General features: G+C 38.9%; 1 protein-coding gene across 2 annotated transcripts in view; it reads right to left on the bottom strand.

Moving 5' to 3' along the window:
* Window positions 1-572: 572 nt before the first annotated feature.
* The window catches only part of si:ch211-106a19.1 (PH_OSBP_ORP4 and Oxysterol_BP domain-containing protein), a 43,210-nt gene continuing 16,879 nt past the window's right edge, over window positions 573-26,903 (bottom strand). The window contains exons 3-14 of one of the 2 annotated variants that reach the window (XM_026343260.1): window positions 15,003-15,253; window positions 11,687-11,885; window positions 10,769-10,889; window positions 9,599-9,665; window positions 8,950-9,102; window positions 8,589-8,834; window positions 8,311-8,431; window positions 7,583-7,686; window positions 6,097-6,192; window positions 5,599-5,783; window positions 5,241-5,461; window positions 573-3,458 (exon numbers count right to left, since the gene is read on the bottom strand). In XM_026343260.1, coding sequence (XP_026199045.1) covers window positions 3,316-3,458; window positions 5,241-5,461; window positions 5,599-5,783; window positions 6,097-6,192; window positions 7,583-7,686; window positions 8,311-8,431; window positions 8,589-8,834; window positions 8,950-9,102; window positions 9,599-9,665; window positions 10,769-10,889; window positions 11,687-11,885; window positions 15,003-15,253 — 1,907 coding nt within the window. In that variant the 3' untranslated portion in view covers window positions 573-3,315. Of the gene's footprint in view, window positions 3,459-5,240; window positions 5,462-5,598; window positions 5,784-6,096; window positions 6,193-7,582; window positions 7,687-8,310; window positions 8,432-8,588; window positions 8,835-8,949; window positions 9,103-9,598; window positions 9,666-10,768; window positions 10,890-11,686; window positions 11,886-12,838; window positions 12,918-15,002; window positions 15,254-26,903 lie in introns of those variants that run through there. The other variant, XM_026343261.1, reaches the window with a different exon arrangement.

Genomic DNA, 26,903 nt, shown 5'->3' with positions numbered 1-26,903 from the left:
CACCTGACTGCGTTATTGCTACAGCTATCTGATGCTGTACAGGCCCTCAGGGTGCAACTCCAATAGGCAGGCCACCATCACATATTGAGGTCATGTTATTTGGAAATATATTGATTAAAATGTTTCATGAGCTCTCCATTCTCATTCAAAATATAGAATGTATTCTCAAATATAAAATCATCTCAAACACAATATATTAAAGTAACTCTCTAGTGAACCCCATATTGATCGCTGAGAAAGGAAATCACAAACTCTATTTGTACAATGTCTTCACCAACAGTCAGCAACGACCTGTGATCTTTCAGATGACACGACTGTCTGTGACTAATTTAACTGCAGGTTGATGCTTTTCAAAAAGAGAAAGAACGAATTGGACTTCTGTTGTAGTGCCCGTCTATGTATGCGACACCCTCGATATGATTTGATGTGTAGACAATTTTGATCGATAGGTTGTGTGTGTGTGCACGAAAACAATATGAAGACCCGAGCAGTAAGCAGTAATCTCAAGCGGTAAAGTAAAACTGTTCTACATTTTGGAAAATACACTTATTTGCTTTTTTTGTTTTGTTTTGTTTTTTTTTTTTTTTTTTGCCAAAAGGTTGATGAGAAGATTAATACCACACTTTGTGTTTGTCTGATCAACATGTGCTAGAGCTAAAGCTACAGTAGTAGATGTTAGCTTAGCTTAGACTTTTTCCAGTCTTTGTGCTAAGCTAAGCTAACTAGCTGGTGGTTTTAGGTTCATATTTACTTCACAAATATCAAGGAGGTATAATCTATTTTGGCAAAAAAAAAAAAAAAAAAAAAAAAAAACCCAAACAACCCAAAAATAACAAACAAAACATACCAACAAACAAAATATCATTATTCCATGAATGAAGTTGTTCTTGACAAGAGATTAAAGTTCTGCTCAAACTGTGTTAAAATGCATTTCACCCTTTTATGTAAGTAAAAGAAGCATCTTTTGTTCAAGAATGAACACTAATTATTTCCTTATTATTAATTAACTGGTAATAACTCTCAAACACAATTTGAAATGAATTTACAGGAGTGCTTTTTCATACTGAAAATCCCTGTATCAGCCAAACTCAGTAAGTAGGAGTATTTTAATGTGAATTCATTTCTTTTCCAGTGCATTTATTACATCTTTGTAGGCCTGCAAATAAAAAAAAATAAAACATTATGTGTTAGCATAGAGGACTCAATAAAATAATTATTTTCAGTGTGTGATAAGACAGTTGTTGGATATATAAAAGGTAAATCTGCAGCCAAGTTGTGAGTGCCTTCCATCTTATGCAGAATCATTTCAGATTAAAAGTTACAATTACAGCAAATCCTTCAGGCTCATTCATTCAATTTTTCAGATTTGATAGATACTGATTTGTTTAATTATTCTTCATTTTACAATCTCATTAATCACAAAATATTCACACAAATAGACAATAGATACAATACCCCAAGTCTTGAATTCTACATTCCTAACAATAATTACCAAAAAATATTAACAGTTTGTCAAAACTCTTGTCACTGTAGACATGTAGTGCACAGGCCTGGGGACTCTTTCCTTTGTTCAGTCAATTAAAGGCAAAGGACTGAGGGTATCTTCATGAGCCAATCCCAGATCAGCATGCCCACAACACTGAGGGAAAGGACTACACGTGTGAGGTGTGGTGAGCCTGGAGCGATGGCTGTGACAGTCGTCTGCAGCTAAAACTGACAGCACAGTAGTGTGCTACAGGAACCAGCCCTGTCTGCTTCCATAACCTTTGACCTCCAGTCAGCTGAAGCCACTCTCCTCAGAGTGTTACATACTGTAGTCCTGCTGGAAACACCTAAACTACAAATTAGCAACTGATGGAGACCATGGAGTTAGTGCAACGTGTACTAAAGAAACCCAAGCAATCCTAGATGTACTATGGGTGGTAATTACTGACTGTCTCAGTGATTTGGTGCAGACTTAATACTTTGCAACAGTAATGACAACGATGCTGCTCAAAATTAGACAGCAAGGATATGGTATGTGTTGCGGTGGGAGAGCACCAGAGGACAAGGTAAAGTACATGTACAGAGTGACATTTACTTAACATCAACACAGAGATGTGTACTAATCTGAAGTCAACCACAGTGAACAGTGCTTAATCAGGTCTTTGCTTGAAATTTCTATTGGAGTGATATGAATCCTTCGAAGTTTGATGTTGTACTGTTGCATTTGCACTATTGTGTTACAGCTAAAGGACTGACTACCGGAGACTTCTACTAATCATAATCACAAATCGAAAAAGTCTGAAGCATATCTTGATGAATGAAATGCACTGACGCATTGAGGCAATTCACTTTGAAAAGTATAAAACGAATAAGCAGCTATATTATCTCTACACAGACTAACTGCATGTATCTGTGGAGAATCCCCAACATTCACACTAAATAAAATACTTTTTCAAACTCCTGCATTTCTCATTAGTTTAGATACATTTTACATCTTTTATCCCTGTGACTGTTGAGTGAAATAAAACTGCAGTAAACTACTAGGATGAAAATGAGCAGCATGAAATAATATTTTATAAAAGCTAAGTTGTAAAAAATGTACCAGATTATTTCACAATTTTATGATGATATTACATATTCTGTCTGTAGTTATTTATATGATAATATCTTGTTTATTTATTAGTTCCGAACACTTTGGACTTTGTGTAATAAAATCCCTCCATATTTCTAAAGCAATCAAAATGGGCAGAAAAATAATTTCTGGTAGGCCAAGCTGGAGCTAATTAAAAATTTCTGAAGCAAGCAAAATCTAAATTGTGCTGAATAAAACAGCGCATGGGGACACCTTTGTTCTAACCACAGAAATAACAGTATGTGTTCAAGACTGTGTTTCAGTTTGACTTTTGTACCTGTGACTTTAGGTGGATAAACACAGCTGCTTTAATATGGGTTTCTATGTGTTTTGTAAAATGGGGTGATTAAAGAAAAGTGCATTGTGGGTAGCATTTACAGAGCACCTGATTTCAGGAGTGTGCAGGTGTCTTAACTGTGTGGTGATAACTCATATCCAGACATTAACCTCACTGGTGTTTCAGTATAGTGTTTAAGAGGACTACTTAGTGAACGCCACTTCTTTTAGCCATAGTACAAACAGAGTGAGAGTGTACATTTGGAGGTACAGTGTAATCCGAGAGTGTGTGGAACATACACATTCTCATGCTCACAAAGATCCACTGCTCATAAGCCAGCTATGCCCCATTGCTTAAAGGCCAGAGGCAGAGCAGTTCCCTGTCTGAAGAGATGAGGTTTGACCTGCTGTCAGTTCCTGGGTTAGAAGATGTCAGGACACATGCCCCAGTCCTGTCTCTCCTTCGCCTCCCAGTAACCTCCCTTGTACACATAGTTTGTTTCTCCAGTGACAGAGTCCCTCCTCTGGTGAAACCACAGTGGCTGGTAGCCTTCATATTCTCTACCTGCAGGAGGAAGCACACGTGTTACTCAGTCACCATCATTTATTTGCAATATAGTGGAGAAGCCACACTTGCAGGCAATTCAATGAACAATCAATCCACCTTCTTACATATGCATTTACAGGAAGCAATTACTCGCTGTGCACAGCTTTTGGGAAATCTCTGTCTCTAATCTCTATTTTAATGGTGAACAAGTTTAATTCAAAAGCTTCAATTAAATACAAATGAGCATGACATGTGCAGTGCAACAGTCTGCATCAATCATAGTGGAGGATAAATCCATAACCCATATCTATTATATATTATAATCTATAACCACAGTTTTGTGAGAGTTGATGCGATTCTTAAAACACAAACCCAGTCAATGTGGAAATCATAGGTGTTTGATTTGTGAACAGTTACAGAAATGTATTGGTTATTTGTAGCAAACGTCTTTTAATGCTGTTACAACTGTCTTTCATAAAAACATAATGTGAATGTACTTTAAATTCAACAGGTCAGAGTGGTCAAATGGACAGAACAACAACGCAGTGCAAATTAATCACTTGCTAATATGGCTTCACCACAGCACACTCATAATACTAGTAGATTTAAAAATTCAATTATTAATGTAAGATATTTGTAAGGTCACTTCTAAATGAAAATGTCACATGTATGCAGGAAAAAGTCATTTTTTTCCTGAGCCATTATCTGGAGACATGAGAGGAGTATCATGCAATTCCCACACTGAGGCAGACCACACAGAGGACACACAGAGGATGAGGAGTGTGTGTGTATGTGTGTGTGGGAGTGATGCACAACAGAGGGGCACAAGGCAACCCCCACTCACCAGAGTCATAATCACACTCTGACCACCAATAGAGGGAGGAAAAGAAAGACAAGTCATGGGTACATCAAATACAATCTAACCTTCACACACGCACACACAGGAACGGCATCAGGATGAAGAGTTCTCCATTAAGTTCAGACCTCCTAGCTCTTTTCTGTTAAGCCCTGCTTTCCCACCTGGAATATCTCTAGTACTTACTGGAATTACTAACTGCAAGTACCACTTCTTAAATCATAAGCATTAAGATAAAGAGACATTAAGAAATCTATAAGGGTAAAGTAAATCATTTTCTAACTCATAGCTGCCACATAGTAATTCTTACATACATATCTTTGGTTTGAGATCTGCCTTGGCCGTTTGTCCCAGTAATAACTGAATGTTAACGGGAGGAGGCAAATCTCATTCTGAAATATTTTTATCACCTATTAATTCCCCTTTTAGAGTTTTCTGATATCAGAGGATCACTTTTAATTATTTTACGTTTTTTTTAACTTTACATACATATTTTTGGCATTTTGCTATGGTGAATGACTAAGTACTATAAAACTAAGTTAGCTAAGTAAGCCATTTAAAGGCTCAAACTAGGACTTACGGAAATCCAAAATGCTTAATTGGAATTGACAGCAAAAGAACAAAATATTGCTCTATGATTGTGCATGTTATGTAACTGCAGTTTTCTGGCTGGGGACTTTTGTCGCATGTCACATCCTCTCTCTCTCTCTCTCTCTCCGTGTTTCATGTCTGCCTCTCCTCTGTCACACTATCAAATGAGGCACATACAGAATGTGAACAGGTTTAAGGGATAATCTTTTTCTGCATGTTTCTACATGGTGCACCCAACATAGTTTCAAAGGGTGACTTCACACAACCGAAGGGTGACTGATTTTCAGCTTGCTTCCTATGGTATTGATGATTCACACATACATGCATCACAGTTCCCGCTCTCCTTTTCATACCTTCATCCAGAGCATCTGAGGCCTCTGCTTCCCTCCTCCTTCTTACAGCTCTTTGTTTCTCCTCTAGCCTCTGTTTTTCTGAATTGGCTTCATCCCAGCGCCCTTCCTCCATCAGCCTCTGATCCGGTCTCAGACGGCTGTCAGTCAGTCCTACTCCCTCCTCTGTCTCATTCAGGGTCAGCGCTAGTGCAGAGAAGTAGTACATGTTCTCTGCATTCTCCCTGAGAGCATGAGGAAATTGAATGGGGTTACATAGTGTAATATCCTAAAATCATTGTTAATGATTAAACATTGCAGATGTTACACAACAACTATGACTCATTTGTTGTAGGGCTCTTCCCTATGAGGGAGCACTTACGGGAGGGGGTATTTCTTCCACAGCAGTTTAGGAGACAAAGTCTGATAGACAGTCTTCTGCTTGCCCTCTGATCCACTGCCCCCTCGACTGCTCTGAATGATCTTGGCACTCTCCATCTTATCATCCCATGTACCAGAGAGGATGTAGTGAGCTTGGCCTCCACCGTCTGCCACTACACCTGTCACCTGAAAACACCATAGGGAAATAAGAAAATGAAAACGTATTACATAGATACCATAGGGAATGAAGAAACTAAAGCATCTCTTGTCTGATGTTTTAAAGACGATTAACCTCTGATGAAGCTCTTCGTAAAATGTCAAGAACTTCAAGCAAGTCCAGATTCAATGAGCTACATCTACGTTACACTACTGTACTGTAAGTTCTAATATTCTTGCTGTTACTGAGCAGCAGGAGGCAGCATCTCACATATAAACTCTGCACTATATGACACCATTCCAAGGTCAGGTGTTAGTAAAGTGTGTATTAAAAAGAATTTACCTTGCGTGGGACGTCCCTGGAGAAATAACTGTAGGGAGAGAACTTGAGTTGGCAGGTCTCCTTGGTTCTGTGATTCACAATCTCAATATCCCCCGACTACACATACGTAGACACAGAGTGAGAGAGACAATCACACAGAATCCTGGGCTTGTAAATTTGACATATTTGACACATAGTGTGTTTGCAGCAGAGGAAAATCCTGAACTAAACTAACTATGGGGAGATGTGCTTATAAACAGTTAAATGATAGGATTCATTGGACTCAAATTGTGAGAGAGTGGTTCAGGTTCAACTTGGATTGTCCAGACCTTAACCCCATTGAGAATCTTTGGGATGTGCTAGAGAAGCCTTTGTGTGGCGGTCCGACTCTTCCATCATCAGTACAAAATGTTGGAGAGAAATTAATGCAACTCTGGATGTGAATAAATGTTGTGACATTGCAGAAGCTTAGCAAAAGGATGCCCTGGCAAATGTGTGCTGTAATCAAAGCTAAAGACGGTCTAACAATAAAGTGTGTGATTTTTTTTTTTTGTATGAGCAGTGTATGAGTACGTATTGTAAATATATTAAGTAATACTAATACCAATTTGACCAATAGTCAAAGGAGTCTTTGACTACTTGTGGTACTGCAGAGTCACTGCGAAGTCCCTGTTCTATATGTGTTCTAACAGCATGTGCTCTGCTCAACCCGTGACAGTGCTTTGTATTTTACATCTAGCTAATGTAGTTAATTTAAGTATTCATTTAAAACTTATCCTATGTCAAAGCTACTCAGCTAACAGTACTGAGTTTAGTTTCTGTGTTCATGGGTTCAGTTTCTGCTGTGTCTCTGTCTAGCTGTGGGAAAGGCAAAAGCAAAATTGTTTCCTAAGTTTGGTATAGGCTTTTCGTTTAAATTCATGAGGCCTTTTTCTAGAAAAAAAGCTTAATGACAAACTATTGTCATTACTATACAATATACGGTAGTACACAATTTTTTATTTTTTTTGCAGTTGATTTAATATTGCCAAATACTTGTTGGGTTTTTGACATATGAATCTTGAGCTGAACTCTGTAGCCACGACATCTACTTAATGCACACACCAATGTGTGCTTTTGAGAAACCATTAATTCTTTCTGTTTACTCGTCGATATCACACAGAAACACAAGGACACACCTTCACAGAGGCTTATTTGATCCACAGCATGAGTGTTATAGTGTCATATCTGAAAAAAGAACTATATAAAGATGTAGTGAAAAACAACATTCACACTTCTGAAACAGACAGGCGGATGTGAAACCTGCCCCTCCCACCTCCTTGTATATAAGTGGGCCATCTCACAAAAAATAGAGGCTGTTATTTCAGGGTGTTATTAGAGATCAAAGCTGAAGATAAATCCCTAGAGATTGTGAAGCTTGTTATTTGTGTGCTAAGGCTTTACTCTGATTCCCTTCTTCAGGAGATCTGGATGAGTGGTTACCAATGAGACATGCTTGTAAACTGACCTGGTCAATCCACAGCTTGCCCACAATGATGTTGTGCACTGTGGAGGTGACCTTTCTCCACACATAGTGATTCCCGCTGGAGTGGAACTGCAGGTGAATGGCACCTGGGGAGGGACAGCAAAAAACGGTTAAAAGAATTTCAAAAATATATATTACAGCTGATTTGTTCAGAGTCTGCAATTGCAGACCTAAGAGTGATGTGGTAGATTTTGTCATTGCTAACACATATATTTCCTGTACAGGCAATGTTTTTACACCTTTTTGTCAGTGTGACCTATCTCTGAATGATTGATAACATGTATTTCACCATAAACATCTTCCCCTAAGAATTTCCTTTAGATGGCACCTCACAGCAGGCACATAACAAGACCTGAGAGAAGTCAGATAAATACCACGGCATCCCTTGGCTGGATCTATTAAATCCCTCATTTATCTGCACCAACAGACCCCTGCTCTCTACCGTCCCAGTGCAATACAGAGCTCCCTTTATACCCATACTTTATGTATGTGTCAGAGGGGTCATAAAACCCTCCTCATTTATTCTCACATCCATTCCTCCAGCTTTATATTGTGTGGGAGGCAGATCAGTAGTCTAATTCTTTCAAGTGGGATGGGGAGGCCTTCCCACCATAACTCTAGGTGGAGGCTGTTTATTTTGGATGGCTGAACCTTTATTTACAGTATAAATATTATCTGTCAGTTTCCCAACTGAATAAAAAATGTCTTACCAAGAGGCATTATGGAGAGGTATTTGCCACGGAACTTGCTGGCGATGGTGATTTCCTGCCACAGGGTCCAGCCTCGTTGGGAAATCACATGATGTGCAGCTGCAGGGGGGTGATGGCTCACCTTAGATGAAATATAGACATAACGATAAAGAAGGATGTAGAAAAAATGTTCAATCCCTTAAACTGTTTAGAGAATCCAGCTTGATGTCAGTTTGTGTCGTGTGTTCGTGCACCACAGAGAGACTGAATATAAAAACTCCCTGTGGCTGTGGCATTACCTGCTCACACAGTGAGCGGTAGCCAAACTCCTCCAGTCGATCAAGCTCATAGGTCTCACCCAGCAGGGGGTTGAAGGGCTTGGCTGTCCGGTGAACTGTGGTGGAGTAGGAGGAAACAGAGAAGGCAGCAACCAGGCACATCTGCTCCAGGGAGGACTCACAACGTGCTGCTTTGTCCAGAAGCTCATGGTATTCTAGATCCTCAGTGAGACGCTGCAGCATTGAAAGAGGCTCATTGAAGTTTACCTGAAGAGACGATAAAGTAGGAGTGAAACATAAGTGAGAGTGAAACATAATTTACACAAACTATCAGCATGCTAAGGTGTCACCGAGGAAGGAGGACCACCTCTCATACACTTACAGGCATGGGGATTTTAGAGAGCTCCTTGCCAATGCAGTTCTTCATGATGCTCCATAAATTAAGGGAGTAGTTGGGCTTGTCTGGGATATGAGTTCGCCTCTGTCTGCAGGGCTGCAGCTCCCTTCCAGACACATCATTACAGCCTGGAGACATCTGGGATGAGGTAGGGTAGTCAAGGTGTGAATGAGTATGTTATACAGTACTTTGTGCAAACAAATCTTCAATATACACAAGTTTGAGAAATACGTCAAGGTCAAATTAACAGCATATAACCAGACACAGCGACAGATAAAGTGAAAGACAGAAGAAGAGGGAACAGAAGACATGAATGTGCATAAGAGAGAATGAGCAGCAAACGAGAGCAGAACAGATGTTATACTGGTAATTAAGATTCACTAGAATGATGCATCTGTGCATGTATGGCACCACAGGAATGACAACAAGACTACAGGAAACACAGACAAAAGCTGCATGTGTGAGCATCGGATGGCTGTAGGGTAGGAATGGAGAACAGAAGTGAAGAGGGTTGTGCAAAAAAACCATGAGACCTCCAGCCACACAAATTAATCTACATAGAGATTACAAAAGCAAGCATCTTCCACAAATGTCATTTTTATAAGTGAGACTCGTTGGCAGAACAGACACTTACATGGTCGTCCTGGTTCCAGTCGTTAGGTTGGCCTCCACTCGCTCCGCTCAAATTACTCTGAGATCGCCTGGAGCAAGAATGACAATATTGTCTTCAGTGGGCACTGAACACATGCACAGACTCATTATCTATTTCTCCATCTATCCTTTACCACTTGCACACATGCCCAATACACAAATACACAAAAAGAAGCAAAGCAATTACTGGGTATTACAAATGAATTTTAATTCTTTTTAATGGTGCTACTGAAATTGAGGGATACGTTGCAAGTGATGAGCCATAAGGATGATGAGGAACACTAAAGACCAAAACATTTTTTTAAAGTAAAGAAAGAGAGACAGAAAATTAAAATATGTTTACTTCACTGCAGGAAAGCAGACACTTTTAAACATGTTACATGATATATCACACAATCCAGGAGCGAATGAGGCACTACGATATAACTTGTGTGTGTGTAGGTTAAATTATTACAGAAGGTGCCATCATCACAGCATTGTTTAGCTGTCAACCAGAGTCAAAGTAACTAATAGTGGCTACTCGGAAAAGCTTTTCACTAAGGCAGCCGCCCTCTCATCTACAGTGGCAAGAAAAAGTATGTTAACATTTTGGAATTTCATGGTTTTCTGCATTCAATTGTCATAAAATGTGATCTGATCTTCATCTAAGTCAAGATTTTTAACAAAGTGTCTCGATTTGTAGATTGTTTGTCTAACTGTAGACTTGTGAGTTTTTTAGGTGTTGGACATGACTTTAAACACTTTCCAGCTTTATGTAAATCAATAATCATTGATTGTAGATATATGTATAAGTATATGTATATGTATTGTGTGCGGAGCAAACTCAAAAGTGTTTTTTTGTCCATCAAAGTAGCTCTAGTCCGCACCTACAAACTAATTAATTTTTTTGAGTTATTTAATTCAAAGGGTTCATATACTTTTTACACAAGCACTATGAGTATTCTCAATAAACACACACATGAAAGACCAGAATATTTTTGTGTTATTATTTTAGGCATATTAAATATGTTATGTTCTTGACTTAGAGGAAGATCAGGTCACATTTTATGACAAATTATTGCTGAAACCCAATAATAATAACATTAATGCAATAAATACATAAAAAACTAATAGAAAAGAGCATAGACCACATGCATCCCTGTGTGAGACTGACCTGTGCTGTGTGTTCTCACTGGCAGTCACTGTGATAAATGCAGGGGAATCCTCCATGGCATCAAAGTACTCAGTATCCTCATCTTCATCACTTGCCTCTTCTTTTGGCGCCCTTTCACTCCCTTTATTTGGGACACATACACATATATTGTGAGTCCATACAGGCAGCATGCAGACCCAGCAGAACCATCACATGGTGGTGAGTTTGTATTCAGCAGAGTTCAGGAGAGAGCAACACATAATCACATACCCATAGAGATTAATCAAGGAATAATCAGCTTAGAGAAATTGCAAATTTAACTGCTGGATGACAAATCTGAATAAAGTTCCCAAAGACGTGCTTCTCATATTTTCTATTCAGTATGTTCTGTGATTTGTTACATGTCTAAACGTAATATTCCACCAGGAAATCACAAATCCTTACATGAGGTGATTGTAGTGCTTTATTATTAAAAGTTATTCTATTCAAAAAGGGGAGGATAAACTACAACCTGTTTGAAGCTGTTAATGGTAATTTATGGTAATATCTTTCCTGGTCGTGGTTTCCTTTCTTTCTGTCTGTGTTGAGAACAACTGTAATAAGGCAAAACAATTTCCCTCTGGGATTAATAAAGTTTTTTGAATCTTGAATACTATAAATGTGTATTTAGTAAAGATTTCTATGTCAGGAGAAGTGACAGGAGATTTGAAAGCACGGGACCTAAAATACAAACCTTGGTGCAAGTAGTCGGTGCAAGTAGTTATTTACCATCTCTAACTTAACTAACATCCGATCCCAAACCTTGATACACAACTTAAAATTTGCTTCCTCTTCATAAGAGATGTTTGTAATATTGATCCTCAGGTCACATATGGTTTTTAGTCAGGAAAGTGAGGTCGCACTGAAACCCACAAGTGACACACAGTCAGTCAGTCTCACCCTTGTTGGTGGTAGGGGCACTGGGTGTGCTGGAAACAAGTGTGGGTGCTTCTCTCCACGCACGCTCCAGGCTGTTATGCTGTTTGGCTAGCTGCTCAATGGTCTCCTCTAGGTGGGTGCGTTGCTCTCGCTCATACTGCAGCGCCCGCTGCCATCTCCTACTGTGAGTCTCTGCTAGGTCCAAGAAGTCTCGACACGCCTGGAGAAACACATGGACAAAAGTACACAAACACAGACAGCAATGAACATTTTATTACTTTAATATACAGGGTGAAAAAATGTATTTTCATCCTGCAATACCATATGCTGCTCATAATACTTAACAATATACAAGCAACTAAATCACTAACAGTTTGCATTACAAATGCTACAGTGTTTTCAAATAATTGTTCTCATCCTACAATACAGTCACATCATGAGCATTTTGAAAAGATAGAGACTTCTTTTGCAGCTGACAACAAGAAGGATAAAAGGATAAAAGATATTTGTGTCAATCATTGTAATCAACATTATTCATCACTGCGGTTTCCAACAATCATCAATATGTTAATTATTGTCTGAGGAGCATTTACAATGTGCCCCTGCTGTGTCAAATGCACCTCAGAGCAAACTGTAAACACATCAGAGTGATGAGTTGATTGCATTGCACACTACAGTTCAGTCAAAAGGGGGCATCATTGTCGCTACTTTCACTTCACGGTTGAGACAAAGAGGTTACTTCAGATCAAACACATATGTCAGCATTTGTTGGCACGGCATCATATGCCTGACAACTTTGCCTCAGAGTGAACTCAAAGGTCAATGAACCTATGTAACACCTCACATTTGACTATATACATGATGAAAATGTCATGTGACTGTTCAAGTGCTTTTGAATAAAAATACATATAAAGCTGCTATACTCCTACAGTGTCAAGTATTTTTCTGCTGTTTGAGCCACAGTTATTGTACTTGACACATGACTGGAAGAGAACATGATTACACTCATTTGCAAAAAATGTCTTGTTATTATAGAGTCAGAGAGGCTGTTGAGACTTAGCGTCAACCACTTCTATAAACTTGTGGGTGTTGGCATAAAGTTGGAGAAATGTGTCACATGGTCTAAATAACCTTTGTTCTCTGTGAGTGAGCAGTCAGGATGTACAAAATCACCTTTAGACAACAGGAAGAGAAACAAGGATGCGGTAACCCCCGACTCTCCTTCATCAGTCTCCAGAAAACAGGATATCTACAGCATATATATGGTGAAAAACGGCTTTTCTCTCTCTTTCTTTGTGTGTAAAATATATGAGACAAATCTTTTTCAATTTTAAATTTTTAATATCAATATGGATTTATTGAATTTAAAATATGTATATATATTGGCATTACATGGACGAGAAATTATTTCTGGTGCATTTTAGCCTTATTAGCAAAAGTAAGCCCAGATATAGTTCAATAAAATGTTTTTATAACATAATGAGCAAAAATGAAAAAGCCTGAGATATTCTGTGGTACTGCTACTTATTTAAGTACTTATAAGTATGCTTATAACACCCTATTTTAAAATGACATCTTTCATAATGATGTAATTATATTTTTAGTAATAGATTCATATCCATTCTCACCTTTTATGAAGGTAAGAGTTTAATAGCTCTGTGTTTTAGCGTAGAAAATCTCTGAAACACTGTATGGACCATCAAAAATATTGAAAACATCTTAGATTCATGTTCAGTTTCTTACCTCCAGCTGTCTTGTATGAAGTGTCTAAACATCAATGTCTGAGTCTCAGTTTAAATCTTATGTGTGCATGTGACACTGTGGTCCACTTCCTCAGACATATGATATGAAACTCAACACCCACTTAAGGAAGTATGATAGTTCCAGTTTTTTTTATGCTGAGTCTCCAATACAAATGCAGACTGCACGTGACATCCGGTGGGGGAAGACAGGGTTGATAAAGGCTAAAAGAAATGAATGGGCATGCAGGAGTGGACATGTAGTTAACAAGTTGCATTAACAGATGTCAGTGTAAAATTAAAAGTCTGCAGAGTGAGCATGATGTAGAGAAGAATAAAACAAGCAGCATGTGATTAGACCACACAAACTTAAAGTGATAAATGTGTGAGTGCTTTCAGAACTAGAAGGAGCTGGGATTTAACATTACCACTAAATGAACTCAAGTATAACCCTATCCTCAGGCCAGAGACCACTAAGAGCATGCTGTTGTGTCTCACCATTATGGCCTCCTTCTTTCCTCAACCCCTTGATACATGTACAATTTTTTTAGAGAAGCACAAAAAGAAAACACAGTTTATATTTTAGAGTTATGTACATGCATTTACAATGTCTCAATCCACGGCCGCAGAAATCCAAATACCCATATCCTGTGCTAGTCCCTCCTTAAGGAGACCCATTACAATCCCAAGCATTACTACAGGGACTTTGTGGCAGCACTTCTTTCTCATTAGAAGTACATTCTTGGCAAACTTAATGGCATTTTAATGGGTTAGGCAATCCAAGAGGGTCCATTTTATTGCTTGTCCAGTAACTTTAAATTTCCCAAACCAATTAATAAAAAGAATTGGATGACAAGAAGAAACAGTGGGCTTATTTTGAGTAATGACCTTTCACATAATTTAGTGCAATCTACATTAAGAGTTTTTTTTTAATAACAATAACACCGAGGCTCAGACAAAATGAGCACAAATTCAATCTTATTAGGAATAATAATCTCTTATTTCAATAATGATCTCAAAGTAATTTTCAAGGCAAAAAGGAGCAGTGTAAGTCTGACTAAATTATTTTACACTCAGCTTGACATGCAAGAGACCACTCAGTTAGGCATACTGTATATTACAAGCAAAACTAAACATTTTGTGACTCAAGAAAGCTATTAACAATTCAAAGCCACTGGCATAAGCTTGAAGAAAAACAAACCTTGTATGAATGTCTGGTTTTGGTCAGGACAAGTTTGTCTGGCTGTCTATCTGAAGTCTAGAAGGCTCTGACATTCCTCACCGTGCAGGGAGGGTCGAGGGTTTGACGGAGGGAGGGACATGGGCTATTCCTGTCCCCCCCTCCCACTATCATATCTAGTATCACTCCTTCAGGATCCCAACCCTCCCAAACTCTTATGCATTACGAACGTACTGTAAAGTAAATGGTATTTATCATTGAGGAGAATGGAACATGGCCACATTCAGTAGAGTATTTCTTATTACTATGCTAGTAATCAGATCCAACACGTGGACATCAAGCATTACTTCCTAACATTGTGCTCATTCACTATCATCTGCTGCTGCATCTTGTAGCCTGGTCTGTCCCAGATACTTACATTGATCATAGCATTGGAGGTGATGCGGAAGAGGGTGGCTCGCTCATTGACTGCCTTTATCTTCTCTCCTCCTTCTACAGGGACTTTCAGACCCTCGAGTTCACTCAGGGAACGCTGCAAGGCCGCCCCGTGCTTGGCAATCAGGTCATTACATGTGCTGAGGTCATCAAGTTTACTGACAAGAATCTTCAGGGTGCCCTGAATCTCACTGCGATCTGACTGGGATGTGGGCTCCTCATCCCCTGAGTCATCTAGAAAGGAAAGGTTAAAGGTCAGACAAACTGCCTTGATTAAAAATCAAAACTGGGAGATTTCTTGACTTTTCCAAACTGCTGAAATCTAAAATATAATGTTTTAAAAAATGTATGAATATATTATAAATGTGTATATTTATTTGTAAATCTCCTTAGAGATGCATTCATTTGCCTTCCAACATGGTAAATAAATACCGAGCTCCCCCACTGCTCAGTTACCTCCACTGGTAAACAAGAATGTTGCATCAACTGAAATGGAAGTTGCAGTGATCGCAGTGAAAATTTTAACCATTTATGGTTTTTGGTGAAGTGTTCATTAAATGATATTAGGTATAAAAAGACAGAAACAGGCATGAGTGTGATTTTACAAATGTGCTTTTACACCTATTTAAGTACACGTATGGCTGCACTAGCTGCAAATACCCTTAGAAGATCAGGAGATTGAATATGGATGGTTTGTCCATATCCATCAGCCTTTGCTGGTTAGCAGCTGCCCTTGTGCAGGATATCACTAAGGAGAGGTTACTCAAAGTTAAACAGAACAAACGAGAAGAGTGTTGCAGTGTCAGCTCTATATTACACAAAGACATATATGAATACACAGGATAATTCCCAGTTTCAAAGAATTGTGTAAATCAAAACATCAAATTCACCTGTATTTGTGCTGCTCTGTTGTAAATAAAATCAAGCTAACAAAACAAGCCGTTGTGACTGGCCTTGATATATACAATTGCGTAAAAAAGCAGCAACATCCCAACAACCACTGCAGAAGAGTGATGCAAAAAACTAACAAGAAGAAGAGCATGAAAAAAAGAAGGAAAATGCAAAATATATTTTTGTGACAGTGATGTTAAAGGCAGAGAGAATTTCTCTCCACCCTCTAATCCACCCCACTGACCCTCTAATGCTCTAATGTCTAGAAAGTGCTGCTCTGCAGTCTTCTTCATGCCAGTATGCAGCGGATGCTATGCCACACTGATAGGAGGTAATATCACATTCTCAGAAAGGAAGCACTACAGCAACACTTTCTCATAAGAACTTAGCAGCTGGCTGTGACCTCACAGAGGAAGAGACAATCACCTCTGTCAAGCCTATTTACACCATGCAAGTGTAACACTGATAACTGCCTGTGGGATGCTGGTAGCCTCGAAGGCTCAGGACTACATCATGTAAGAGCAACATTCAGAGGTCAGATTTGACCAGGACCAGAAACATCCAGAAACATGCAGCACAGTATTCCCAGGGGATTGATCCTTGCGTAGAGTTTTTTTTTTTTATGCAGACAGCACATGAACAAGTTCTTCTCAGTGAACAGCATTATTACTAATGCAAAATAAACATCTAGAAGATTTTAACTTATTTTGTACCCTCAATACAACATCATAATAATATTTTTTTATATATACTTTTTTTAAATATTAAAATCCCCTTAAATAGATTTTTGGACTATAACCTACCAGAAAATGAAATGCCCTGCCCCAAATAACTTGAAGGGTTCTCCATTGCTTTACCAAAATTCTCAAATAACAAATCCCTGTCTCAACATCACTGTGGCCCTTCTTTGTTGTCCAATCATACACTGTGGGAAATAAATACTGAATACTGAAAAGGCTGCACCGCCAAATTCCCCACAGACAATAAGATTTTCACAAACAAAGCTGTGTGGTAGGAATTTATTTTCTAAATCTGCAGGCAGCACACACCTGAAATCCTGTTCAGCATTGTGCAAGGTTTAAAACTCAAATACAGTCATGGTACTATGAACCACCACTGAAATGCTACTGTTTTTCTGCAAAATCATTATTAATGCCATAATTCATTTGGAAAAAGGTCACTACCAGCTGAGAATTACGTGTTATGTGCTGCTTCTTTGATTTTTTCTATTAAAGATATCAACCAATCAAATGCTAATGCCTGCTCTCCTGGTGTTTTTAAAAATGTGTTTCTTGCTTGACACCTAAGAAGAAAACACAAATTGAGCTTCAGTAAGATGAGAAGGTTGGGAAAACTGGTATAAACTTGAACAGTGAAAATTTACTTAAACAAACAAAAAGTTATGTTTGAGATAGAAAAATACTGTTAATACTTAATGTTAAAAAGATGGATATGGACAACTATGAACAGAGTACAACTGAGAATATTTGTAGGACTGCATCTAAATGACCCTTTTAAATTGAATTTATTATTATTATTATTATTATTTTTGATTAGTTTATTTCTCACTTACCAATAAATAGAAATCCTAACTTCTGAGAGAAAAGCTGGTGCATTTATCACCCGAGAGGCTGCGAACGCAAATGCTAGTTCTGATTGTAAGAAGAAATGTGCTTGTACAATTTTCTTTTTTTTTTAAGTTCCTTAAACCATTGTACAGCACAGCATCAATGGGAATCAATATTGTTTAATCTTATAGGCCTGTGCATAAACAATCTGATTACAACTTGTAATTGCACCAGAAAGCTGTGATGTTATAAATACTTGTGCTGTGGTCTCATCATTTTAAGGTCCAACAGCCTCATGGTTTTTTTTTTTTGTTGTTGTTTTACAAAGCACAGAGCACCATTCAAATTAACTTATTTACATTGACAGGCCCTGTCCTAATTATTTGCAATATATTTGCAATGCTATCCCTGCAGAACACACATGTCTTCAGGGTGTTAGGTCAGGGCTCACTCAAAAATGAGAAAGTTGGAGCATAGACACAGATAAGATTTTGTCCATGAGAGCTTGGGGGGCTGTTATGGATGCTGCTAGAATTATTGAGGATTTCAACAGGGAGCTGCAGACTGCAAAAGAAGACAGAGGCTTTAGACAGAGAGTGTGAGGTTTAAGTCAGATTCAGAAAAAACGAATCCACAAATAAACAACTGCATGTCACAAGAATCAGGATTTCAGACTTGCCATAAGAAACATTAGAAACAGCATCCCAAAGAATTAAACAAAAAAGTTGAAACACAGGGAGAGCAAGTCAGTAAAAGTGAAGCAACAGACTGAAGAGCCCAGATGTCACAATATAGATCTAGAAGAGGGAGTTGATGATCTCTGTAAAGACTTAGAAAAAATGAAGAGCATGGTCGAGTTCAAGACAAACTAAACTGGCTTGTACAGGGTCAGACTCACATTGCCACCTCTGTGCATGGAAACTACTCAGATGTTACAAAAGTGCACATGGATTTGGTCACAAACAGATGAGTAAGTGGCAACAAAGATGTAGTAAAGGTCATATTAGGAGAGGCTTGCTCGTTCCCACATAGTCAGGCTGCCACGAACCAGTATAAGGTATTAGAAATTTGACACATGGTACTGCAGCATGTGTAAGATACTCTACTCTCAGAAGCTGCTATCAAACATTACACTGCATACTGATGCCACTACAAAGTATGAAGATGAATATGGCACTGCAGGGATATTTTTGAAATATGGCACAGGGTTGTGTCATGGTTTAACAGAACAAGCACCAAGCTCTGCCTGGTGAACATTTGATACAGTTAGATATATGATGCAAGAAGGAGAGGTGAATGTCCGTGAGAAAAGCACATTCTCCAAGAGAAATAATTTAAATAATAATTTAATAATAAAAAGAGGAGGTTATTAGTCTATGGCAAAGGTTGATTATGTATCACATGCAACGTCTAAAATTCGGCAAAAGCAGGGTCAGCAGAAGAGCCCACAGTCAGCCAGTTGTGAGAGTGGTGATGAAATAGTGGTTAGTAAACAGATTGGCAGGGTTTGACTTCTCAAAACAGTATTTAAACATGGACAAGAGTGGGAGACGTCCACATTTCAGAACTTTACTGGGTGAGACACTGTTCCCCTTGCCCCCCTTGAAAGGCAGTAGGGAAAATGTCAATTTCCGCAATGTTGCAGGTGTAAACATCCTCTGCAGTGATCTCATTGCATCCACAGATCTACACAGGACAAAGGCTCAAGCTGTGAACAATTACACAGGTGTTTCCCATTCTGGTAAAACACTCTGTACAGAAAGTGTCACTTTCTATACATCAAAGTCTCTGAAAAAAAGTTACACACTGGCCAATAGTAATTTTCTATATTGGTCAGTTCGGATCAGGAGATCGGGTCTATTGTATTTTTTACTCACCATATACACTGCAGATTGGGGGGGAGTCCTGACAGGGAAGGAGAACCAACAAAAGTTGGGAAAGACTGGAGGGGAGCCAGAGACCCAGGGGTAAAAGGTGACAGAAAGAGAGGGGAAGAAAAAAAAACCTCACCTCATTTGTATTCCTGAACATCATTTTTTGCCCAAAGGTAACCAAAGTTCAGCCAGGAAAAAGCAGCACACACACACACAGGCCACTGAGCTCTAGCCCCAGAGATACTTTGTGTACAGTACATGGTGAATAGGCTTTCAGAGAGACACAACCGTCTGGCCATTAGAGGAGACACAAACAAAACAATCCAGGCAAAAGTCAACCCAGCAGCCAGTGCCAACAAATGCTAAAGGGAACCTGGAACAAATGACGCCACATGGTTTCAATATATTTCAGCACAGTCACTGCTGATAAAGGCAGGTAAATAATGTGAAAAGGCTAAAAAAGTAAGAAAATTGACTAAAGTGTTTTTAGTGAGATAGGGAGCTGTAGTGCAAAGGAAACAGCAAACCATAAAAGAAGTAAGTGAGGAAGCCAAAGACCAAGGTCAGAAAAATTTTGGAGAGGTTAATAAAATAAACCCTCAATTGGTAAAATGTGACTGTGAGCAAGTCAGTGAGCAAGTTGGTATAGTTTGAACTTCTTACCATGAGGCCATAAGTCTGTCCCAAAACATATTTGAATTGATAAATGCACATAGCTTCTACAGACAGTAAAAGTGATGACAAATATTTTGTATTAATTATGTAACCCTGTCACCTAAAAATTATGTTTCTATACATCTTAACTGCACTCACAAATATGTTTTTGTGGAGAAACCATTATCTATTACCATACCATATGTTTGATACGGACAACGTAGGCTATTTTTGCCAAAATATCTGCTGTACAACATCCAGTTTTCTTTTCCACAAAAGTACAGCATCTAGTTTTGTAACTCCTTCATTATTTAATTTTTTTATGGTTGGATTCAATCAACAAATAGGTAGCTACACAACAAATAGTTCACTACAAAAACATAATCGTTGCTGCAATATAGTTGCACAGGTAGGTAACTACTAGTGACAAGTCAATGATCATGAAACCAAAAAACTACTGCATAGGTGAAATATGTGTGAGCCGACATGTAATTGAAGACTGACCCATAGTAACTCTTTCAGGAAATCAAACACACATCTGAGTCTCTCTTCTTATCTAATGTAAAACCAAGTTGTCTCAGTGGCAAAGTAACCACTGAGTGAACTGCAGTAACTCAATCCCAGTGCTCTGCCTCACGTCCACATTTGAGAGTGTGAAATTACAGAATGGATAATATTAGGATAATATGCAGTATATTAACAGTGACACTGGGTGGTATTTAGACATTTCAGTAGCGAGGAAAAAAACGTAGTAGAGGAGACCAAACACGTGGAACATTTAAAGACTGCTAAATTGGGTCAAGCTAGTAATTTTTCCTATATGATGTATAGTGAAGACATTCGTAGTTCTGCAGTGAGGTCATCAGCTCTAAGCAATGACACTTAAAATAAACTCTCATGTGTACCATGGTATATTCGTTTATATATATATATATATATATATATATATATATATATATATATATATGTAGTTTAATTATTTAATTTATAATATTTTAAACTGGCCCATTTGAATTGCAGCACATGAAAGTTACAAAACTAACAGATAACAAAGAGTATTTCTCTAGGTTACTCATTTTTGTGAAGGAGAGATTTGTGTGTGTAAGATATAATACAAAGACACCGCTGTCTCATGTGATGATAAATTAGATAAATAGATAACTCAGTTGTTTATTGTTGTTTCCGTCACCATCTTCTCCACTGTCATTTTCAGGGTCAGATTTTCATCTCAAATGTTTATGGCTGGATTTCAAAAGTTGACATTTAAAATTAAAATCAATTCATTTGTGTGATATTATACTGCTACAGTTTATTGCAATGGCATCTGGAGCTGCCCAAAGATGACGGTGGTGCAAAAACTACTGTTTTAGGCAAAGTTCAGTCAACAGGCCAGCCGATCAGAATATACTAGGATGGGGGGTAAAAATGAGCCCTTTTAATCTCAAGGCCAGATTAACTATTGTACAAAGAGACATTATAACATGTATTTGGACTTTTTCAACTTGAAAAAAATATAATCTTGTGTATTCCCAGAATAAAATATACAACTAAATTTAGCATAATATGGCCCCTTACAGTTACACCTTCTATGAAAAATGGTGTTACACTAAACCTTGTCTAAGCCTTGCCAACCTGCCATTAAATTGCCTACCTGTACTGTCTAGCTCGCTCCAACCCATACTCTCACATCTTCAGATATGGATAGATGAATCTCCAAAGCAAAGCTGACACCATGAGGAACAGCCAAGAGACCATTACCACTCCAGTCATGCCTCAAGGGCGTACTACCCCCCTCCCCCATACACCCACAGTCTACCACCTCTGAAAACACCCTGCACAGACACAAAGCTAAGCTCCCACTATGTCTATATTGGACCCTCCAAATTATGTAATTTCAGAAAATAGGCCATCTGTGTCTGAAGCAAGAAAACATACAAATATTAAACATAAATACACGTCGATCTTCCTCCTAAGCATCTGCACAGATTGTTTGCCTTCAGCTCGTTTTTTAGTGTCCTTCTCAGTGTTGAGCACAAAGGAGCAAGGGAATGAGAGAAAGAATAGGCAGTGGGAGAATGTAATTGGGACAGCAGCACTCTGCTATCCCACTGTCAGGGCTTGTGTCTGCGCTAGTCCCCAAGGACAGACTGTTATATCAGTGGAGCCAGGCCTCTGGCTGACAAGGCATCACCCTCTGGCTAAGAGAGAAATATACAGTCGCTCTGGATTACAGATGGTATTTAAACATGTGACAACAACAGGTGAAATCAGAAGGGAAACAAGTGCCAGAGTTATACCTGTTTAGGTTCCTACAGGTCAGATACCATTATTCTGAAAATTAATATGCCAAAACCTTACCTTAGCTTCTCTCCATTGGCTCCCTGTAAAATCCAGAATTGAATTTAAAATTCTTCTCCTCACTAAAGCACTCAATAATCAGGCTCCATCTTATCTTAAAGACCTCATACTACCATATTTTCCAAGCAGAACTCTCCGTTCTCAGACTGCAGGTTTACTTGTTGTTCCTAGAGTTTCCAAATGTAGAATGAAGGGCAGAGTCTTCAGCCATCAAGCCCCTCTCCTGTGGAACCAGCTCCCAGTTCAGGTTCGGGAGGCAGACACCCTCTCCACATTTAAGACTAGACTTAAAACTTTCCTTTTTTATAAAGCTTATAGTTAGAGACAGATCAGGTGACTCTGAACCATCTCTTAGTTATGCTGATATAGGTTCCTCTGCTGGGGGACCTCTACTGATACACTGAGCTCCTCTCCTCTCTCCTTTCTCCTATATCCATTCAAATGCCACCATTGCATGTAATTAACTTTCTGTCTTCTCTCTCCTGTAGTTGTGTTTCCTCCTCTCTGTCTCCCTCTCTCTATATACTTTTCTGCAAGTATCCTTGCCCTCGAGTTGTATATCTCCAGCATCCAGTTGATCTGCCCAATGTTCTTGCTCCTTGTTGTTGTTTTTGTTGCCTGCTGTTCTTTCCTCTCACCTCTTTTCACTCAGCCCAACCGGTCGAGGCAGATGGACCTGGTTCTGCTGGAGGTTTCTTCCTCTAAAGGGAGTTTTTCCTCTCCACTGTTGCCTAAAGCTTGCACAAATGGGATTGTTGGGTTTTCTATATAATTTTTTGTATAATTATACTATACTGTAACGTCTTAAACCTTACACTGTAAAGTGCCTTGAGATAACTTCTGTTGTGAACTGGCGCTATACAAATAAAATTGACATGAAAATTGAATTGAATTAAAAAGCACAACCATGAGTCAGTAACATGTTTATACTGTAGTAGTAGAATATAGCTGATATATTATTGTTTACAATGATGTTATCACTGATCAACTTAACTGTATTTTTAAATGTACGCAAAGTTGGAGTTTGATGTCTGAACATACTCACAAAAGGTGAGATAGTGGTAAACAGACATGTTTACCACTATGTTACATCACTTTTCCTTTTAATTACATTTTTTTTAATTTGGGAACTAAGGTACAAATACAAAACTTCCGCTACTCAAAGGTCCGTGGTCACCATTGTCTGATTGTCAATGATTCATTTTTAATAAGATCCAGATGACACCTTCAGACAGGCCAGTCAACCACATGCACACAGTATCTATAAAGCCATGCTGTGGTAACATTACATAATCAAGCCTTTGAGCCATTTCCCTGCTGAAACATTCACTCACTTCTAAGGAAAAGATTTGCTGCCTTGATGGCAACATATGTCTCTCTATAATCCTAATATATGCCTCAGTGTCAAAGGTACCTTTACACATATGCAAGTCACCCATCCTGTGAGTTCGAATGCACAATATGTCACAAATAGAGGAGAGGAAGATGTGTCCCGGGGGGTAGGAGTGTAATCTTGGTCAGTAATTGCTAACTGGTTCCATACCTCCCCTGAGATACATCATAAGGAGACAAACAGAGGAGACAGGAGGTTAAACTCAGTAACACGGAGCTTAGCTCTCCACAGGAAAATGAGAAACTGTGCAGTGCAACTCATCACTGTCCCCAAGGCTCTGCAGTACTGCTCTGGCAGTGTATCCAATCGAACGGTCTCAGGAGGCATCGAACAACAGAAGAAAACATTAAGTGCAAACTGCAGCAACTAACAATGACTTTTAATTCAGTAACATTTTATAATGTGCTGGGATAGACCAGAGGAAAATATGATCAGTCAGCTGACTACTAAAAAGGAGACTTATAACATGGTATGCTGAATTAATTTATATGCATTTCCAGCTGGAATGTCAAAGCTGTGAGAGGAAAATGGCTCTTGCTTACTGCATTACTCCTACAGTGTGAAGACTGAGGTCATTAATTACCCTCCAACCTCAGAATACAAACTCAGCTCATCTTTACTGTGACAGGATTTCCACAATATCACTGCAGTAATAAAACCTGTTGCTGTAGAAAGACAATGGGCCATAAGCAAAAATGTAAAGTGTTAAGCATCTGAAATATTCATTGTCTTACTGTATGTACACTATATTTAACAAACAGTATTATGATTGAAAGGCCAGGGGTTTAATTAAAGTCAATGTATGCAAAACCAGTGAACATACATGAATAATAAATGCATGATCACGTATATGAGGGTCTATGAATATCAGCTCATCAACCGTCAGCTCAACAAAACTAATTAAGCCATTAACAGGATAAACAAGTGTTTTGACAAGGCATGTATGCTATTAAAAAGAATTCACTACTGTTACTGTCTCCTCCTGATAATGTAGACAGATTTAGCTAAACCTTAGCAGAATCCATGAGTCAGTAATCCTAGGTTGTGGCAGGGTTGTGATCCATCATGCTAATTGTCCAGATGCCTGCGAGCCAAGATAATGAGCCTCTAAAGTACCTTTAAGTTATGTTGATGAGTGCATAGCAGGGGATCCAGGGGCTGACCCTGCTCTCTGACCCAACTTAAAATATTCATACAGCATATGTTTAAACTTTGTGTATTTGCAACTAGGGAGGGATATAAGTAAAATATCCCTGTGCTTTCTCTCTTCTTCAACAGTCACAGAGCAGAAACACAGATGAAGAACTTATTACCAAACTGATGCAGAATCTCACATGTTAGTGCAGCTCCAAAAGAGAATTAACATGTCAACAAAGAATTTAAATTCTGTTCATCATAGCAGCCTAAATACTGCAGGGTCTTTCCACTGGGTAAGAGAAGATTTTACTGTCCAACTACAAATGACAATGATTATCACTGACTCACTGCTCTGCTGTGCTTTACTACTCTGTCACACTGTGCCCCTCTCTGTCCAGTGCTTCAGATAGTCATCATTATGAACTTATAGATAAGGGTGCTCCAAAACATAGTAGTAAAGCAGAGATTATATAAATATATATATAAATTTTCTGATTGGTTAGAAGAGCGGGCCTCACGCCTACGCCTATGTGGTGTTAACAGTACCTCTCGACATTAAAATAAGTTTTAAAGCATATTTCCAGTAAGGAAACAGTATGTATTTATATGTATATAGTAAGTATTTTTTACAGAGATCCACTGTTACTAAATGTCTATTGAGGGCTATTTATGTCTTACCTTTATTCACATACCAATCAAAACACGGATCTCTAATCAGCATCAGCTGAAAAAAAAAAAAAAACATCTTAAACTTCCAACTACAATTATACATACTGTATAGGAAATTCTTGTGAATTTTAAAATCAGGACCCACAAGATGGTTCATCTGAAAAGGTTTATGCTGATTTACAATTATTTCCAGTACTGATCTGTCACATGTTGCGATAGTATAACATTTGTTCTGGTTACTGGATCAACATTTAGATTTGTGATGTAGTGGTTCTGGTCTTTGTGCTGCTTAGTTAAGGACAGCATGCTGAAGGCAGCCATGAATATGACCTATACATCCTGTACAAACTAATTTCAGTGAATAAACACGCAAAGCGAAGAGACAAGGAACCCAGGGCTTAAGCAGCAGTTCAACACAACACTGTCCAACTCTGCTATAGGCAAGAAAATGATAGATGAAGTGAGAGCAGTGGAAAGACAAAATATGATGTGCAGAGACAGTGAGAACACGTCCACACACACACACACGCACACATAATACACTGTATATCATGCTATTAACCTGTGTGAGCAATAACAGCAATAATTCCTATTAATCTGTTATTTTTAGTTCCTGTCCTCACCACTCCACTATATGAACAAATTAAACTGTCTCCAAAACAGGACCTTGGTATATACGGCATGTCACATTTTACAGCTTTTGGTGGTTCAATAAACTCTCCACATATGAAATACAAACATACAGTAGATGTACGTACATTGCCAACATAACACATAGGCCTGGCAGGCTCAGACTCATCCATATGCAAATGTGAGGTGGAGCAGGCGCAAAGAAGAGATAGGAAATGAGACTGAGTGAGAACAGCACAGGGGAAAGAAAGGCAAAGGGAGAGGACTGCATGCAGCGAAGAGTGTAGGAGAGAAGAGAGACTCCTCTTTTTTCAGCATGAGGCACTGCATTGTTAGAGGAGGCTGCAGAAACATTCGTTCATGGTGACAGAAGAAAAGTGCCACAGAAAGGAAGATGGATGAAGGAATGACAGCTACCTCTCAGACAGACGATTAGGAGGAGATGGCAGGATGAGAAAGGTTTTGTCGCTGGACAGATGGAGAAGAGTGTGACAGCTCTGTGCTCCTGTGCTACAGCTATTAGCCATAGCTGTACTGACCCTGGTTGAGTTTACTCAGGCAGCCCGAGTTACAGAGGGAGCGGACCGTCCCTGGCTCCCAGCAGCTCCGGCCCTTCATCTCACTCTCTTCAGGCCTGATCCCACTCCACGCTCCCTGAGACACAACTCTGCCCCTGGGCTGCTACATAATCCCAGAGGGGGGGGGGGCAG

The sequence above is a fragment of the Anabas testudineus genome, chromosome 9, assembly GCF_900324465.2.
Source record: "Anabas testudineus chromosome 9, fAnaTes1.2, whole genome shotgun sequence".
Lineage (NCBI taxonomy): Eukaryota > Metazoa > Chordata > Actinopteri > Anabantiformes > Anabantidae > Anabas > Anabas testudineus.
This window is presented reverse-complemented; position numbering and strand designations above follow the sequence as displayed.